Genomic DNA, 17,972 nt, shown 5'->3' on the forward strand with positions numbered 1-17,972 from the left:
CTTTAGGACAAACGGTGGAGCAAAAGTGACAGGAAAAGATTTAAGGAAGAAGCAGAAATGCTAAAAGAGCTGCAACATCCAAATATCTTGAGATTTTTTGACTACTGGGAAGAAGAAGGTCCCCATAGGCAAAAAATTATTGTACTTATTACAGAACTGATGACTTCAGGTACACTTAAAACGTAAGTACATTTAATTGAGGAGGCACCTTACAATCATTAGTTTTATTTTTATTGGATAGGTTTTTTTTTAGTTTGAATCACTGATCTCTTTTGCAAATTATATTTTATCATTGTACACATAAAATATGCAGAAATTTTCAAGCATATTTTTAGCAGTATACTGCAGTTTCTTATTTTATATTTATGCCCTTATTAGACAAAATACACATTGTTTTAGTCAGCTGATGATGTAATTAATTTTGCATTTGGCATTGTTTTTGTTATACAATTAATTACATGGTACAATTATTCTGTCCATTTTGGTATTTTTTTATTTTGATTTTTACTCAGCTAGGGATATTTTCATTTTATGATAGAGAATCCTAGGGATTAGCATAATGCATCATGTTTTAGCTCATGAATATGTCTACAGTGGAGTTCATAACATATAAACATCACATCACAAATATCAGATTTAGTTGCATTCTTTTCTTTATATTTGTCGTCATCGAGAAGTACATAGAAGTCTAATTCATAAAGCGCTGGTAGTGAGTGTGTATGTGTTTTGTGTGTGAATGTTCTTCGTATTTGCATCTATATTGTTATTGTTACAGTAGTTACACTGAGGTGATTAATCAATTGTAGTCAATTTGAATTTCCATTTGATTGGACCAATAAAAATGATCTTATCTACCTTTAGTTTGATTAGATCTAAAATTATCAATTATTAGACGTTGCATCAATTTATTTTCACTCAATACTTATCACATCATATACCCATACTCTACTACAATACTAAAAAATGGCTCTATTAAATTACCTTTATTATTATTTCCTTATTCTACAGTTAAGAGACTAATATTCCCATCTTATGGATATCCAGATATTGTAAACATATAGTTATGGCCTAAATCTTAGCCAAATCTGTTCCATTTTTTGTAGGCCAGCAGAGAAAAAAAGGGATGATTTTAACAAAACCATAAAAATTCATTCTAACATGCTGAAAACAAATGTAAAATTACCTCAATATTGCTCCTTAAGGTCAGGGCTAGTAAAGAAAAATGGACTGTATGTAATAGAAAAGGACTGATTGGAATGCATGTAAAATAAATAAGAGAATAAATGTTTTCTCTGCTTCTTTCCCATTGTGGTGCTAACAAAAACAATGAAAATCTGATCAAACTTGATTAACTCTTCATAAATTAACAAAATTTCTATTAATTTTGTTGTTTTTATTTTAAAATGCATTTTTTTTTTCACTTTTTGCTTGTTAGCTGCTGTTTTATTTAGTAGTTCTATTAAAATTTTAGTTATGGCTAACAATGCTATAAACACATTGGTGACACACTTCCATGGATAAAGTAATCATTTCATGGATGCAAGATGACATTATGACATATAATATCTAATTTTATGATTAATGGCAAGGCTAAGTGAAAATAGTTATTTTAATGCAACTCTATTTAACTTGCAGGTACCTTGGTCGCTTCAAGAAACTTAATTTAAAGGTATTAAAGAACTGGTGTAGACAGATACTTAAAGGCTTACAATACCTTCACACAAGGACACCACCAATCATTCATAGAGATTTAAAATGTGATAACATATTCATCACTGGCACAACAGGCTCAGTCAAAATTGGTGATATGGGGCTAGCTACGTTGAAGAGTAATTCCTTTGCAAAAAGTGTTATAGGTAAGTCTAAAATATATGATTTATTTTTCTTTTTTTTTTTTTTTCAAATGAATTTTTGTAATAAAGATTTTTAAGTTTTCAGATTCATATCAAAGTCTTATTGGTAAGTTTTATTAAAACTCACTGAACATATTTATTATTATTTCATGTAATGATATTTGCATTGTATACAATACAGGTGTCCTTTCTTTTATGTCTGTATTTATTTAGGATAGGTTTTGAAATTTCAGGAATGTAAAAAAAAAAAATCAATTTATAGCAACATTTATTATTTTCAAATTTAATTTCTCTGGGCATTTTAGCAAGTCTTAGAATCGAACGTCATGGATTTAAAAAAAAGTAGTTATCCATTCAGTACACTTTATGTTTATTTCCACCCTCCTCTTACTTTAGCATTTAGGATCTTTTTAGTGGAGCAATTTTAAAAGACCAGGGCACTAAAAGGTAGGACAGTAAATATAGTGTTGTTCTATGTATCTGCTTGTCAAATACCCACTAATCTCCTTTCACACTTTTCAGCAAAGATTGCTACATGCCCAGTTGAAATTAAAATTAATCTTAGGAATCCACTCTTTTTCTTTCCCCTTCTAAGGGAGCAAGAGAGTACAAGACGTCCTTTGTATTCTTTAAGGTACTCCTGAGTTTATGGCACCAGAAATGTATGAAGAGCATTATGATGAAGCTGTTGATGTCTATGCTTTTGGAATGTGCATGTTGGAAATGGCATCGTCAGAATATCCATATAAAGAATGCCACAACCCTGGTCAGATTTATCGCAAAGTGACAACTGTAAGCTCTATTTATTTATTTACTTTTCTTTTATTTATTGACATTTTGTTTTCTTATCCAGTGCTTTTAACTAATGATGGACATCACTTTACAGGTAATAATGTGATTTAAGTTTTTGAGTTTAAACATTTATTGTTTGATTTTTTTTGGTGACAAGTTTTTTTCTTTCTTTTTATGTAGGGTGTTCATCCAGAAGCACTAGATAAAGTGAGAGATCCAGAAATTCACAGTATTATTGAAGGTTGCATACAAACGAAAAAGGAAGATAGGTAAGATACATGTAACAATGGGAACAAAAAAAAACTCACATTCTATTGTGCTTATAATTTAGTTACAGATACAGAATTTTTGTTTATTGAGGTGAGACAAGATACAAGGTAGGTGCAGAGTTTTGGTATACAGTTTAAAATCAGTATTATATGTAGGTGAGTGATAGTTATCTCTTCAAATTGCAGGTTGACAGTGAAAGAACTCCTTGCTCATGACTTCTTCTTAGAAGATACCGGTTTGTTAGTTGAACTTGTCAGAAATGAAGATGAAATGGAAGATACACAGGTGATATCTTTGCGCTTACGTGTGGTAGATCCAAAGAAAAGAAGAGACACTCACAAAGAAAATGAAGCGATACAATTTGACTTTGATCTAGGCCAGGATCAGGCTGAGAATATTGCTTCTGAGCTGGTATGTAATCACATATTACATTTATTATAGTAAACACACAAAAAAGTGCTCTAATTTTAAGTTACTTAAATAAAACTTTCTGGGCTTAATTTTCTCAATTTGAATTATCTTTTGCTAAAGGTCAATTCTGGATTTCTTTTGGAAGATGATAAAAGAATTGTTGCTAAACAAATTCGAGACAGGATAGCACAGGTTAGGAAAAGCAGAGAAAAGCCTCAAAGTGAGACTGTTCAGCAACAAAACTCAACAGAGGTAGCTAAAGATTAATGTTCTGCTATTTTCCCTTTAAATAGTCACATTAAATGACAATTTGTTCAAAATGATTTTTTGTTTCCCCAACAGCAGCAGTCAGGTTTAATCCCACAGACACCTCAGCCAGCTCAAGGCCAAATGTCAACTCAGCCACAGTCACAACAAGCAGTCTCTCAGCAACAATCACAACAGGTATCACATCCTCAACTAGCGACTGATGAAGTTTGCCAAAGCTTCATACAGCAGAAAGCTCTGTCTGGACTTTTGGCTTCTCACTCCCAAAGTATTGTCCTGAATTCACAAGTACAAGTAGTAAATTCTCAGTGTATAATTTCTCCTCCCATAACAATCCAGCCCAATATTCCAACATACCAAAGTCTCAGTCTGGGTCATAAAGTTCATTTTGTGCCTCTCAGTGATGGGCAAGGTACTGAAATCAATAAATTGGCAGTAAATGAAACTTCGGTTTTCCAACGGCCTGGCTTGACACCAACTGCTATTCCTCCTGGACAGCTTGTTAGTGTGAATAGCATGAATGCTCAAGGTGTTATTACTAGCTCTACTCAAAATGTGGCTGATCACTGCTCTACTCCTACTGCATCATTTGCAGTCCAACAAGTTGCTAACCCATTAACCAAGGATATGGTTGTTTCACAGGGTATTATAATGAATGCTGTGAACCCTTCAACAATTCAGGTAGCTCTCCTATTTGTTTTAGAATAACAACTAACAGAGTTTATTCCTTTTTTTTTTCCTTCTAATATTTCCTTGCTTCTTGTAAACCCTGGCTAACTTCAGCTGTAACAGTGTTTAACAAGAAAACACTTCACAAAAATGATTCTCTCCACATTATGGCTATTTTATAATGTTTTGATGCAGTGTACATGTAATATATACATAACCACAATTAATTTAATTAACAGTGCTCAGCACTAGAATCTAAACTAAGAAAATTTAACAGATTAATTTTTAAGTGTTGAAATGTTTTAAAAAAACACTCCTTACAAAAAAAAAAACAGAAACATTTATATTAATAGTTAATAGACATTTTCACAGTAATTTAAGAGTTCTATAAAAGATAGTTTCAAAGTTATAATTAAACAATCTAATGTAATCTAAAAAGCTAATATCAACCTCTCATTGTTTTATAATCAGTCAGCTTAGTTATCTTTTATTATTGTCTAATCCATTGACTACATGCAGTCCATTAAATTATTTTCCTGATTGCACTGATTGATAGCACCTTCTAGTGCTTTAATATTTTCTTTGAGTTTATTGTTACTGAATTGAAAATCATAATATTCTTGTGGGTTTAAAGCTGGCTTGATAGAATATTTATAAAATAAGGAGTCAGTCTAAGTTAAGATCAATTCCATTGTAAATAGGTAAAGATAGAAAGTAGATTAAATTAAAATGTTTACTTTAATTTCTCACTTTGAGATTTTTGTATTTTGGTATTCTATAATTTAATGTTTAATAGGTTTTTTTTCTGGGCTGATTCCTGAAAAAGTTGACAGTTTGTAAGCTTAGTTTTCTTCATGATTTAAGAGTTTGTGAGCTGTGCCATGTCCTAAATAAGCATTCTGATTGTCTGCAATGTTTTGTTAGGCCTTACATGTTATAGTTTTCTTGGATTTATATGTAACATTAGTAATTATTTTTACTTCTAAGGTTAAAGGGAATACCAAAGGCATTTTTTTCCCCTTGTATATATAGGAAAAGGATTATGCTTATTCAGTGAATAATCATTGTTGCAAAGTACTAGTAATGCTCTTTTATCTTTCCAGGTGTCTTTGAATCAGTCTGTGGCAGGAAGTTTGCAACAGATACCTCTACAGTCTGGTGGAACTAACTTTACACCCATAGTTAATCAAGCGACTGCCCAGGGATCTCCAACACCCACTCATCCTCATAATCAAGTGGATGAACACTGTAAGTTTATTTACAATAAATAATTTTTTATTTTGTGTTAGTGTCTATATATAATTATACATTGTTTAAATTAGTCTTATCTATTGCTTAAAGAAATTCCAGTTTTATTTAATACATAACCGTTGAACAAATTCTTAAGGCTTGGCTTATTATTCTCTTTACAGATGCCAATGAAAAGATTCTAGACACTGGCTCTTGTTTAAGTGATATCAATATTACACAAAGTGGTTCACAGGTACATTTTGTTTGCTTTTCAAATTTGATACACTTTTGTCATCGTGCTGGTTACATATAATACACTTGTAAAAAAACATTGACCACAGAAATCATTGTTTTATTTGCTCTGTTGGGACTTTGATGCATCAATGTCATTAAATAATTATATTGACGTAACTTATTGAAAACACTATAGATTTTTAGAGTAAACCATTCTCTTGATTTTGTTCAGGTATCAACAACCTCTTCTACTAGTAATGCTGCAGCCCTAGGAGACAATGGAACTAATCAGGTAACTGTTGTTCTGAAATCATCATGTTCTTTTTTTTTTTCTTTTTTCATGTTTTCAGAATTGTTTCTGTTGTCGATAAACCTTTGCTTTAATTAATAAAGTACATACTTCCCCATTTCATCGCTACTTAAAAGCTAAAAGAAAAACTTATACTAAATCTACATTTTCAAAGGATTTTATGAATTTGTTTTGGCATTTCTACTTACTACTGAATTTACTAACTAGTATTCATGGTTAACAGTGACTTCCAACTAAGCTGTAATAACCAAACAGTAATGATAGATATTAGAATCTGTTGTAACAGCATTATGTACTATGGTTTTGTATTTTCATGTAGCATTGATAATTAATATGTATTAATATGTATTGCACTTTTCTTGTCAACACCTACTGAACAGCCAAAAATAAACATATTCTACATATTTAAACATACACAGGCACTTCAGTCCTAGTGTCAGCTATTCCTAAAAAATTGACAACAGTTATAATGCATAGGTTAATAATAATATTCCTTAATGACTAAAACTGTGTTTTTTATTTCACACAATTTTAAGCGGCTTAGTTCTTTTTTATTTTGGTGCTCAATGTTAATTTTGAACTGTTCATGGGGGGATGTCAAGAAAGTTGCTTTACTTTGCAGATTTCCCCCTCTCTGTACTATTAATATTTCTACATATCCTATCTCAAACTGCTGGTGTTGTTTTTTAAATAGTAACTTGTAGTGAACTGAGACATTTCTTTTTCTTCTGTTGACAAAAGGATGTCATGCACTTCTTATGTACTCGAAATATTGTGTATTGTTGGGTTCATTTCTGAAACTTTTCCTCCTAAAAGTCTTGGAAAGAATTTGGTGTTAGTTGCATGAATTGTTTACCATTAAAGGCCTCTACCAGAAAATATTTCGTTTTAAGTCATACTTTACTGTTATAATTTTTTTTAAGATGCAGCTAAGAGGATGTAAAACTTTTTTACAAGTTTTTTTTTGTAACTAGAATCTTTTTAAAGAAAACTGTTGATTTGCATTCCACAGCTGAAAGTTAAATGCAGATTGAGAGAAAAGGTGTGTTAGGTGTACATTTTTTTTTTATTGGTGTGGCATGCTTTTTATTTTCCAGTGACATTTTCTTGACCAACTGTAGAAAGCACAACATATTGGTAGTGCACCATTTACCTTGAGTTTCACTTTAGAACATTCTCAGCCAGTCAATCTAAATAATCATTGGTCTCTTGTAGTCTTCAATGTTTGATTGATGTAACTAATGAACAAAATCATATTGAATGATTAATGTTGATATCTCACTCTGATGTGCCTAATAGATTGCTAAAAGCTACAGACATAGTTGTGCCTTGCTTACTTAGTAATAACTATATACTAACTTTTCTTTTTGTAGATTCTTTCCCAAACTTTTTTTTTTTTTACTAGCCTTTAAATATGACTTTTTGATAGTTTTAAAGTGTAAGTTGCATTAGTGATAAAAAATAATAGCATTATTTAGTTTTCCAAGTTTTGTTAATCTAATATTTTGTGTTAACTTCAACAATTAACATGTGTGTGCATTATAACAAAAAAAAAGGGAAATGTCTTTATTTGTATGCCCCAATTAGCTATTTTAAACCTTATTTTATGAGTGAAAAATGTGTTGTTTTTGTCAGGCTGCAAATTTAAGTCACCTTGATATGAATGCTGCTCAACACTATCAACAACAGAATCAAGTAGGAAACACCCTCATTTCTAGTGCATCTAGCATTCAGCCAACAGCTACTCATAGCGCCAGTGGGTTAACTACGAGTTTGTCAGCTTGCTACCTCAATGATGAATCTTCTCATTCAAACAGAGATAGGTGCGTTTTTATTTTTCTGGCCTCACATAATCATTTGACTCATTACAGTATTCCATTGAGGGTTTCATCAGTCACCATTATGTTTGTACTTACCAGTGTTATCAAGGTTCCCATTCCCTTAGATTATCATTAACGATTACCATGTCACAAAACTGGACGAGGTATTTAAGCAAACACTGGTAAATACAATGCCTTGAAGGCTTTTTAAAAAAATCAACAGTGTTTAGGTGCATCACACTTTTTCCATGCACAGTGAGACAGAGCTGGGTCAAGAAAAGACTAAGAAGAAGAGTCGACGTCGTAAAAAGACCCTGGACAAACATCCCCCTAAAGTGACAATCATCTCTTATGACGAGGCTTCTGATGAAGTGGAAGTGCTGCTTGAAGTTGCTAACAACAATCTGACGTGCAAGTTTCCTCGCAGCTCTATTCCAAGACCAGAGGAAGTTGAGGAAGATTTGGTATGAAGTTGCATCTTAAGCAACTTACTTTCATTGAAAATGGGCAACTCACCCTAAAAGTTTTTTTCTTTGTTTCCTTCTGTTATATGCATGTTTTTGTTCATGTTTGTGAATTTCTTGTGTGAAAATGTCATGAGTTTAAGATTTTCAGTTGAACTTCTGTAATTTATAAGAATGAGATGCCACAGCATCGAAATAAATGGTTTGTACACTTATGTTTCAACTATTTCTTTCTAGTGCAGTTTGTTCTCTTGGCTGCACTAAAACAGTATTAATTAATGCTAGATTAGTTACTCCTCTTGTAGAGTCAAATCAATCCAATCAACTTGAACCTCATTGTTTGCTATTTCAGCTACCTGATGTCAGTAAAGCTCAGATTGATGGGGTGACAGGGTTGCTTCATCAGGTCATTCAAATTGTAACAATAGAGGGAGTCAAGTCAGTGGGTCAAGTTCTCACACTCTCCCCTTCTTCCAGCCCAAAGACAATGCGAACATATAAAATTAGTATTGAGAATAAGAAGGTAATGAAAAAATTAATATTGAACTCTGTTTTTTTTTCTCCATGTTCTTATTGATTATTCATTTTGACCATTTGAAGTGCACTACCTTGTTATGATTCAATAAAATGTATGAAGTTGATAAACAATAAAATGAGAATCCATGCCCTTAATATAATAACAATTTTTAGACCTAAAAATAATTTTGAACAAAAGAAATTTTGAAAATTGAAACAAAAATATGATTGAATTTATAAAATTACAACTTAAAGGCTTGGTGAATGATGGTTTTATTGTCTATAAAATATTAATTACTTTAACAAAATGATTTTTTTTTGGTGCATAATGTAGGTGATGAATTTTCAACATGAAATCGGTAGGTTTTGTAATGACTGTCAAATAGTTGTTGGTAAATTAATTTGCTTAATTTACTGTAATAATGTAAAAACTAAATATTGATTTTGTTTGCTTAAAATTTTCAGGCTATGGCAGAAGGAAGCGAAGGACTAGATCTAAGAGCGCATCCTGTTAAAGGTGGTCTGGTAGTCACTTACATGTCCAATAATGAAATCGAGGATGAATTGGAGGAAGCAACAACATCTCCAGAAAATAATCCTGAGTATAATATTCAGACTGGGGGAGTACCACATGATATGGAACAAAAATCTTGGAAGTCTACTACTACCAAAGAGAGTGTACCTATCAATATTGACGAATTATCAGAAAAGCTCAAATCTATTTACCCACAGAAACAATGTGGTGGTCAGACAGTTGAAGGATCTCATCCAGTCAAGATAGATACTGCTTCAGCTCCAACACAACTGGCTCCTCAGTCACAACCTGTAAACTTACAACAGGCCCCACTGCAGTCTGGGATACCTCCACATACTGTTAATGTGTCTCAAACTAATGCTTCTGCTCAACCTGTAGGTGTCCCTCAAGCAACAATTCAGTCTGGATTGACACAGGCAAATATTTTGGCCACACAACCTTTGGGTGTGTCACAAGTACCAATTCAGCCAGGAGTTTCCCAAACAATATCACAGTCACAACCTGTTAGTGCATTATCACATCCTGTTAGTGCATCTCAAACAACAAATCAGCCTGGACTTCCTCAGACAATGATGCACCAGTCTCTACCAGTTCAGAACCAGCCTGCATTGCCTCAGGGTAGTTTACCAACTCAACCAGTGGCTGTGGCACAAGCTGTACCTCAATCAGTCGGTTTTTCTCAAGTACCCATTCAGCCAGGGGTGCCCCAGGCAAATGTTCCAGTAGCACAAGCTGTGAGTGTGGCATCAGCATCTATTCATCCTGGATTACCACATGTTGCTTTACCTGCCCAGATGTCTGCACAATCTGGAACTTCCCAGGCTCCTTTAATTACACAAGCTATGGTGTCCCAAGCACCAATACTTGTATCAGCCCAGAATGTGGGACTTGCCCATGCACCACAACTCAGTTCTGGTATTACAGCTGCTCCATTACCTTTATCTACACAACCCATTCTTGTTCCTGGCCTGCCTTCTCAACCTGTTGTTATGCCCACTCAGCCCAATATCCCACTACCTGTTCAAAATATTGCAGTACCCCAAACACCTCTATCAGTCCAACCTGTGGTGTCGCAGGTACCTTTACATCAGATGTCACAGCCTGTTAGTGGCTCGCTACCTGCACCTCTTCAAATGCCTTCCCAGACTCAGCCTGTACCACTTTCTCAAGTCCCTAGCTCTCAAACTTCACAAGTTCACCAGTTACCTCAATCACAACCAGTTGTTCACTCTTATCAAATTAACAATCAGATATCATCTCAGAATGTAGTTCCAGCAAGCCAAACTCAGCAGGTTGTTGCTGATGTAATTAAACCTCAGATAGAAACACAAATCTCTCCTCGCCCAATAGCTGGGACACAGCAACCATTACCTTCACAACAAATCCAATACACAGCTACGTCTCATCTGCCAGTAGTGCAAGAAATTCAAAAAGAAGTTGGTCAGCATGTACCAACCTCATCAATGACTCAAAATGTCCCAGTTCAAGATTCTTCCAAAGCAGGAGGCTTGCCTCCTAATTACACCCCTCAGCCAAGTCATATTGCCTATGGAATGCATCAGCACCATCCATCTTCCCAGATTCAACAGATGCAACAATTTTACAATATGATGCAACACATGGTGCACATACCACCTTACAGTTACCATCCTCCAAGTTATTATGCTCACATGTCTCCATATATGCAACACATGATGCAGATGTCCCACATTATGCATCAGTTGCAACAGCAACAGCACACTCAACATTCTCTTCCTGTCCATCTGTCCTATCCTCCTTACTCCCATTATTATGCTTTGGGGTATCCTGCTTTTCCAATGCAGCCTCAGTCTTCCTCACATCCCTTAGACAACACTACTGCAGCATCCCCTCCTAGATCCCCAACATCTTCTAGAAGAAATTTAGCCCAGGATATTACTAGCCAATCTCCTTATACTTCTATTGAAAATTTAAATGCCATTGGAAGAACCAAAGCAGATATCAACATATTGGAACAGGCATTGGCAAAAACCATGAGTAGACAAAATGCTGGGCATGCACATCCACCCAATCCTTCTCCTGTCAACAGTGGTACCAACCTTCCAGATTTGCCCAATGACATTAAACATGCTGAACCAGTAGCAGAAGTGACAGAGATAAAAGCAAAAAGTGAGGAGAAATCCATGACTGAAAAAGGTACACTCTCAGAACCTGTGCCTTCCATACCTACAGAGACACAATCAGAACCTGATTTGTCTGCACCCAAAGTAAAAGCTGTTTCAAGGTTTAAAGTGGAAGTGGTGAAAGATGATCCTTTACTATCTGATAAAAGTGATGAGAGCAAGTCTGTTTCTCTTAAGAGAGAGGATTCAGTAGCTGATGCAGACGACAAGAAAAATATTGAGAAAAGAGGCAGATTTCAAGTGACAAAGATTGCAGCAGAACCAGCATGTTCCACTTCTTCTGAGCAAACATCAGCAGATGCCACTCCCTCAGCTTCTATTAATACTAATCCCACAACAGAACAGTCCACTGATAAGCATGAGCCCACTGACAATAATTCTGTTACTACTAATTATAATACTGTTGGTGGCGGGGCTTCAGATGATGACAAACCAGCTAATGTAAGTAATACTTGTTTGCATGTTAAAAATAATACACCTGTTGACCATCTTGAAGTTCCTTTAAATAGTTACCAGAGTGCCGCCAGATCATTATGTGCATCACCTGTTGTGATAAATGAGAGAAGAGGCAGGTCTGTTTCTCTTAGCAGTTTAGGCTCCTTCAATCCAGGTCTAAGCTCTGCTGGCTATAAAACTCATATTAAAAACTCTTCAGTTGGTGAAGGGAATCATATTTATAAATTTAAACCTAAGCCATTTGTAGCCCCTCTTATACATTCGAGCACTAAATGCATGATAAATGAAACTGTCTGCTATAGCCCAAGTACCTTCATTCCATCATATTATTTCCCTATGCAACCCAATTTCTTCCTGTTGAGTCAAAGTCCTTATCAGGTGAGACAATGATAACACTAAAAGCATGCTAATTTATAATCTTCTTTGTATTAACAGAAACTCAGTTAACATTTAAAACAAAACAAAAATGTTATTTTCATGTTGTCAAAGTTTTGAATGCAAATAATATCAAGAACTTAAAGGAAATAATATTAAAGAAGAACAAAGGATTAAAGTACTATAAATAAACATTATTTTCTTAATTGACTAAATGCAATCATGGGGTCAGTAATGGTAACAAACAATTAAATGTAATTAAACCAGTTGCAATTAATATATATTTCACTACACACATCAGTTGACCTTCTTTATGAAGAAAGAAGATTTTCCTACAAAACAGAGGCTTAATTTAAGTCTTATATTACAGTTACATACTTAAACAGCTTTCTGTACATTAAAATGGACAGGCATCTTTTAATCTTAAGTAAGTAAAGTTCCTTTTTCCGACCTTGCAAACTACAGAGCAAATGGGGATGTCTTGTGACCAGCACAATGATCAACCTCCTTTACTTTTCCCCAACTAATGTCAGGTACCCATTAGAGCTGGATGAACTCAGAGGCGTCCTAAAGATCCTGAAAGTACCACTCACACCACAGCGCCTCCTTTGAATCTTTTACTCTGTCATAGTAAACAGAGTAGATTCTGTGATAGGAGACAAACCATCTGAATAAATTCATTAATTTAATATTAAGAAAGTTCATAGTTAATGATTTATTTTACTGATTCATGGCTCAAGTTATCTTCTGAAAGGAAATATCCTAAAAAAGTTTTATTACATATAATTCTTCTAACACATGTCTCAAATATATGTCAAAAGTTTTTTTTTGTTTTTTTTTAAACATTTTAGTTATGTTTTGTTTGTTTTTTAAAGCAGGCTAATGAAAGAGGTGCTGTTGTGGAGTCTAAAATTAATCCTGAGAAGATTAAACAAGAGTTTGCAACTTTAGATTTGGATTCTGATTATCAAGCACTTTTGAATAGGTAAAGAACTATTTTTTGTTGCTTTCAAGTTGTTACAGGAGTTTAAAAAAAAATGAATGAAACAAAATGTTCTTGTGCATATTAATAATTTTAAAACATCATTTTATTAAGATTTTTTTTTTCCTTTATAGGCACATTGAAGAGAAAAGAGATTTTTTGATCAAAAAAGGCTATGACCAAGAAGTAATAGATTTTGAAATCATTAAAATTCGTCAGCCTCATCCTTTGCTTTCAAGTGCAGTTGGTTCACCAGCTTTCTTAGGCGTATCTCCACCATTCACAACACAGGCATCAGCATCTCCTGTTCCATTATTTCACAATTATGATGGATGTTCTGAGGTTGATGCTTCACCACTAAATAAGTCACCACTTCACTTGGATGCAAATATGCGACCGAAATCTGCCACTTTTGTTGATTTTCCAAAACTAATGGAATTGATGCAGTCCACGACACCTCAGCAAAAAGCTGAGTTAAAAAAAGTAGAGGAGCAAAAACAGGATACAGAAACTAAATGGGAAACTAATTATGATAGTGTGGATTCCAGTGGCTTAAGTAACATAACCAGTGAATATACAGAGGTAGCACAGGAAAGCTCTGCTACCCAAAGCCGTAAATCAAGTCTTGATATGTCTGCTTCTCAAGTGAACTATACAGAAATCATCAGAAACTATCCATTTCCTTCTAATGTAAGCCAGTCCCAAATGCCATGTACAAATTTCCAGCAGGGCAATCCAGCTAGTTTTCAAGTCCAGCAGTCATCTCATCAGTCACAAATGCCCTCCCATACCTTTAATCCATTTTACACTAATCAATATGGCTTTAGTCCATTTAACACTTACCAAGCATTCCCAATGCCTACATCAAGTCAACAAGCAGGCCAGCAAGCTGCATTTCAAGCTGGCCAGCAAGCTGCTTATCAAGCCAGTGTAAATACAGCATTCTCTCAATTTATGGGCAACAGTACCCCTTTTCTGATGTCACAAGGACTTCCGCCTCAGCAAACCATGACAGACAACATCCGCGTGAGTGCCTCTAATAAGTCAGCCTCAGGAGCAGCTGCGAATAGCAGCCCCCAGGTTTCATCACTCACAAGTAACCAACTCATGGCCTCAGTGGTTTCAGGAGCATCTTCCCATGCAGTTTCATCTGCTGGTGCACCCCAAGGACTTTCTAGTACTAACACAGTTCCAAATACAGCTACACCACATCAGTCTGGATTATCGGGGTAATGTGGTGAATTTCACCGCAAGTCTTTCATACTTTTGAACATTCATCTTGCCTTTGGCTTCATTTAATTTAATTTGTGTTTTAACTATTTATTCTTAAGAAAGCTCTCTCTTTCAAATTAAATGTTCATAAATGATGACTTGTCTTTCTGAAACATTTTGATCTTGGAATTTTTCTTGTGTCAAATAAATATTTTGGTCATTTGTTTGCTTGACTCTGTGCTTGCTGACAAGCTGATACATGGAAGTTGGCTGTGAATAAGACTTAGGTGGTGTTGTAACCATCCAGTAGCTGCTTTCTGTAAGTTCTAACAGTATTAGGGCAGTTATTCAACAAACAGCCTTTGAATAAAATTGTCATGTCATGAGATTTGCTTTGTTAACAGGAACAATCAATTGTCTGATATTTGTACAGGATCAAATTTTATTTATTAGCAATATTGCCAAGATCAATGCACTTCACTTAAACAGTGGTAGAAAACCAAAAGTCCATCATTTGTGTCTATAAAGTTTTTGTTTTGCTTTGATTTTCGTTTTGTCTTGAAAGTTGTCATTGTGAGAGTTGAGTGGGCTATCTACTCAAGATATGTTTATTGCCTTGCATTTAAACATAGCCAGTTCATTCCAAAGTTAACTTTTGTCATGATCTATTATCAGGATGAGGTGTGAATGCATTGTTTGCTTCCATTGCTGTGATGTAGTTGGGCAGTATTTGACCTTTGGTATACAAATCTTGTAGCAATCTTCATAGACCATTGAAACAAACAAATAATACCTAGTATTATGTTGTCCCCCAACATTGTCATTATTTATTGATCATAACTGACAAAATAATAAATCCAGTTTTTTTGTTTGTTCTCATTTTCATTTTTGACCAAAAGTACTTACTGATTTATTAACAGAAGAATGAATATTTTCTGATTCAATTCCTTTGATGCAATCATTTGACATTAAGGTTCTGGGTTAGAAAACAAAAAAATTATAGCATTGAGTTTATTAAAATTTACAGTTAAGTACAAATTATTATTGCAAATACTAATACAGGTTTCCTGTACTGACTTAAAAAATTAAACATTTAGCAGAAAAATGTTATAAAATAAAAAACTTAATGTAAAATGTACAATCTAAGTTATGAGTATGATTCCAGCAAGATTTAATTTTTGATAAATTGAAAGTTTCAGTCATGTTGCTAGACAACTTTGTTTATAGTGGCCTTTTTCAAAACTAGGCTTGCTTTTCAATTGAGTTGGATTTTATCACTATCAATGAGATCAATTTGACAGTTCAGCTGGGAGATCCCATCAAATCATTTTTTTTTTTTTAACTTTTCCTTTTCAAATTCATTTTTAAGGGTTACTTAACATGATAGTTTAAAGGGAGAGTTGTATAAAGTCAAATCAAAATTTGATTATTCTAGTCATCTCTGCATCAATGGATATGTTAATTCCCGTTTGAACAGAACTATTTACTATAAAGGCTTGTTTTTGTTTTTCCTTAAATTGTATGAATATGCATGTTTAAAATATCAGACTCTGGTTCATTAATTAACCAAAATTCAGATAGTATGAATATTTTATAAATATGTATTTACTGGACCAATGCCAAATGCAAGTATTCTTATTTTCAAACAGAATAATGATTGGTTGAACCTGAGATGTTGGTTTGCTGTCCTATTGATATTTATTGTACACACTTATTGCATTCTAAGAAGTATTAGGTCATGGCAATAGAGGATCATTATTTCTAACCAGGTTTTTGTGTGTGCGCATTAAGAAGAAATGGTTGTACATTAGATCATTAACATTATTTTGTCCTTGATTTCTTTTAGAGTAGGTGCTGAATGGAAACTCATTGAATTTTGTAAGATATATTTTTGTCTTAATCTCTGTCAGTTACTTTTAAAACCATGATTTTGTGCCTTGCTATTTTTCAAATTTTGACTAGGCCTGATCCAAGTATCCCTGGCCACATTGATAAATAACAAAGTGTTTTTTTTTGTTGTTGTTGTTTTTTTTCCTCCCTCTTTTTTTCTTCTGGAACCAAATGTTAGCCATTCTAATGTATCATGGTTTGAGACAAGCTGTGCATGTTAATTACATCATTTACAAATTTAGCTTCAAGTTGAAGGTTGTGGTTTAATCTTGTCCAATATTTTGTGCTCAGAACATTTCAACCAATTGCCCTGTGGCAATACTTTGGCTCCCTCCTTTGTATGTGTGTATGATAGAACAACCAATTGGTGTGCTTAGCTCACTGCTTCAAATAGTTCCTTTCCCCTGGCCCAAGTCTTCAGGTCAGGTTGTGTGTTTGTCCAGTGGTTGGGGGAGGGGTAAGGTTGCTGTGTGGCCCATTAGCCTTAAGACCATTTACACAACTATATCTAAGATAATTGTGATACAATTAAACAAATTTGTCTTGTGTGAAACTAACCCTCTTGATCAACAGACCTAATATGTAGTGCATATTATCCTTTTGTTCCATTGCAACATAAGTTTAGTTGTCTTATGTCTCTTAAGTTTATAAAGCTGAATCATTGTTAAGGTTCTCTTTGTCTTTAAATTTATGCACTCTAAAGAAAAGTTTCACTATTCAAATATGCATGCCAAAAAAAAAAGAGCATTCTAGTTGTATCTTTAGTTTGAAGTATCTGATTTATGTAGTAAGTGTGTCATTTATAATCAGAGTGCTTATACAAACAAAAAAAACTATGTAAAACAACACTAAGGAAAGACTAAGGTACTGCAAGTAGGTCATAGGTTACTGCTTTGCTCAATCATTAAATGTATTATTATTGAATGTTGGGATTTCAATGCAATGCACAATAAAGTATGCTATTCAATTTGTTGACAAACTTTGTCTTGTGTGTTAGTTTGAGACCAGTTGCAATACAGTCGAACTCTAGCCATTTAATTATGTACATTCAGTTTTTCCACTGTACCGTGTACCAGGGAGAAATCAATTAGAAGATAATTGTACACAAAAGATTTGCAGCAACAGCCATTTCTATTTGTCAATCAGCTAGGTAAAAATGACTTGTCACATGCCACCAGGATTAATTCAATGACTGAAGACAGTGATGTGAATATCATGTGAAGGAAGGCTAGTTTCGGAATTATGAAATTAATTTGAAACAATTTCTGAGACAGTTTTCCATATTGAATATGCTTAGAGAATATGTGCAATGTTTACATCTTCATCTATTTGAAAGTATCTTTGTTCAGGACACAGAAAAAGCTGTCATAGATTAACCTTACTTCACTCTTAAGAACCAAATTAGGACGAACTTTTATTAAAATAATTGCATCTTCATGCATGACATTAGTTAATTTTGATATAAAAAATATCAAAACTCAAGATACTAAATTTCTGTATTTTTCTAGATGCCGAAAAATATAT

The 17,972-nt window shown here is 33.9% G+C and overlaps 1 protein-coding gene across 10 annotated transcripts in view; it reads left to right on the top strand.

Moving 5' to 3' along the window:
- Positions 1–17,427, top strand: part of LOC106073520 (serine/threonine-protein kinase WNK1-like) — a 28,480-nt gene extending 11,053 nt beyond the window's left edge. For 3 of the 10 annotated variants that reach the window (XM_056027716.1, XM_056027715.1, XM_013234106.2), the window contains exons 3-19: positions 7–182; positions 1,636–1,856; positions 2,488–2,645; positions 2,826–2,914; positions 3,101–3,326; positions 3,447–3,578; positions 3,669–4,274; positions 5,366–5,510; positions 5,675–5,745; positions 5,959–6,018; positions 7,049–7,078; positions 7,672–7,859; positions 8,113–8,320; positions 8,673–8,843; positions 9,302–11,974; positions 13,240–13,349; positions 13,481–17,427. In XM_056027716.1, the coding sequence (XP_055883691.1) occupies positions 7–182; positions 1,636–1,856; positions 2,488–2,645; positions 2,826–2,914; positions 3,101–3,326; positions 3,447–3,578; positions 3,669–4,274; positions 5,366–5,510; positions 5,675–5,745; positions 5,959–6,018; positions 7,049–7,078; positions 7,672–7,859; positions 8,113–8,320; positions 8,673–8,843; positions 9,302–11,974; positions 13,240–13,349; positions 13,481–14,579 (6,363 nt within the window). In that variant the 3' untranslated portion in view covers positions 14,580–17,427. Of the gene's footprint in view, positions 1–6; positions 183–1,635; positions 1,857–2,448; positions 2,646–2,825; positions 2,915–3,100; positions 3,327–3,446; positions 3,579–3,668; positions 4,275–5,365; positions 5,511–5,674; positions 5,746–5,958; positions 6,019–7,048; positions 7,079–7,671; positions 7,860–8,112; positions 8,321–8,672; positions 8,844–9,301; positions 11,975–13,239; positions 13,350–13,480 lie in introns of those variants that run through there. The other 7 variants (XM_013234107.2, XM_056027719.1, XM_056027717.1 and 4 more) reach the window with 7 other exon arrangements.
- Positions 17,428–17,972: the final 545 nt, after the last annotated feature.

This window comes from Biomphalaria glabrata, chromosome 4 (assembly GCF_947242115.1).
Source record: "Biomphalaria glabrata chromosome 4, xgBioGlab47.1, whole genome shotgun sequence".
Taxonomy (NCBI): domain Eukaryota; kingdom Metazoa; phylum Mollusca; class Gastropoda; family Planorbidae; genus Biomphalaria; species Biomphalaria glabrata.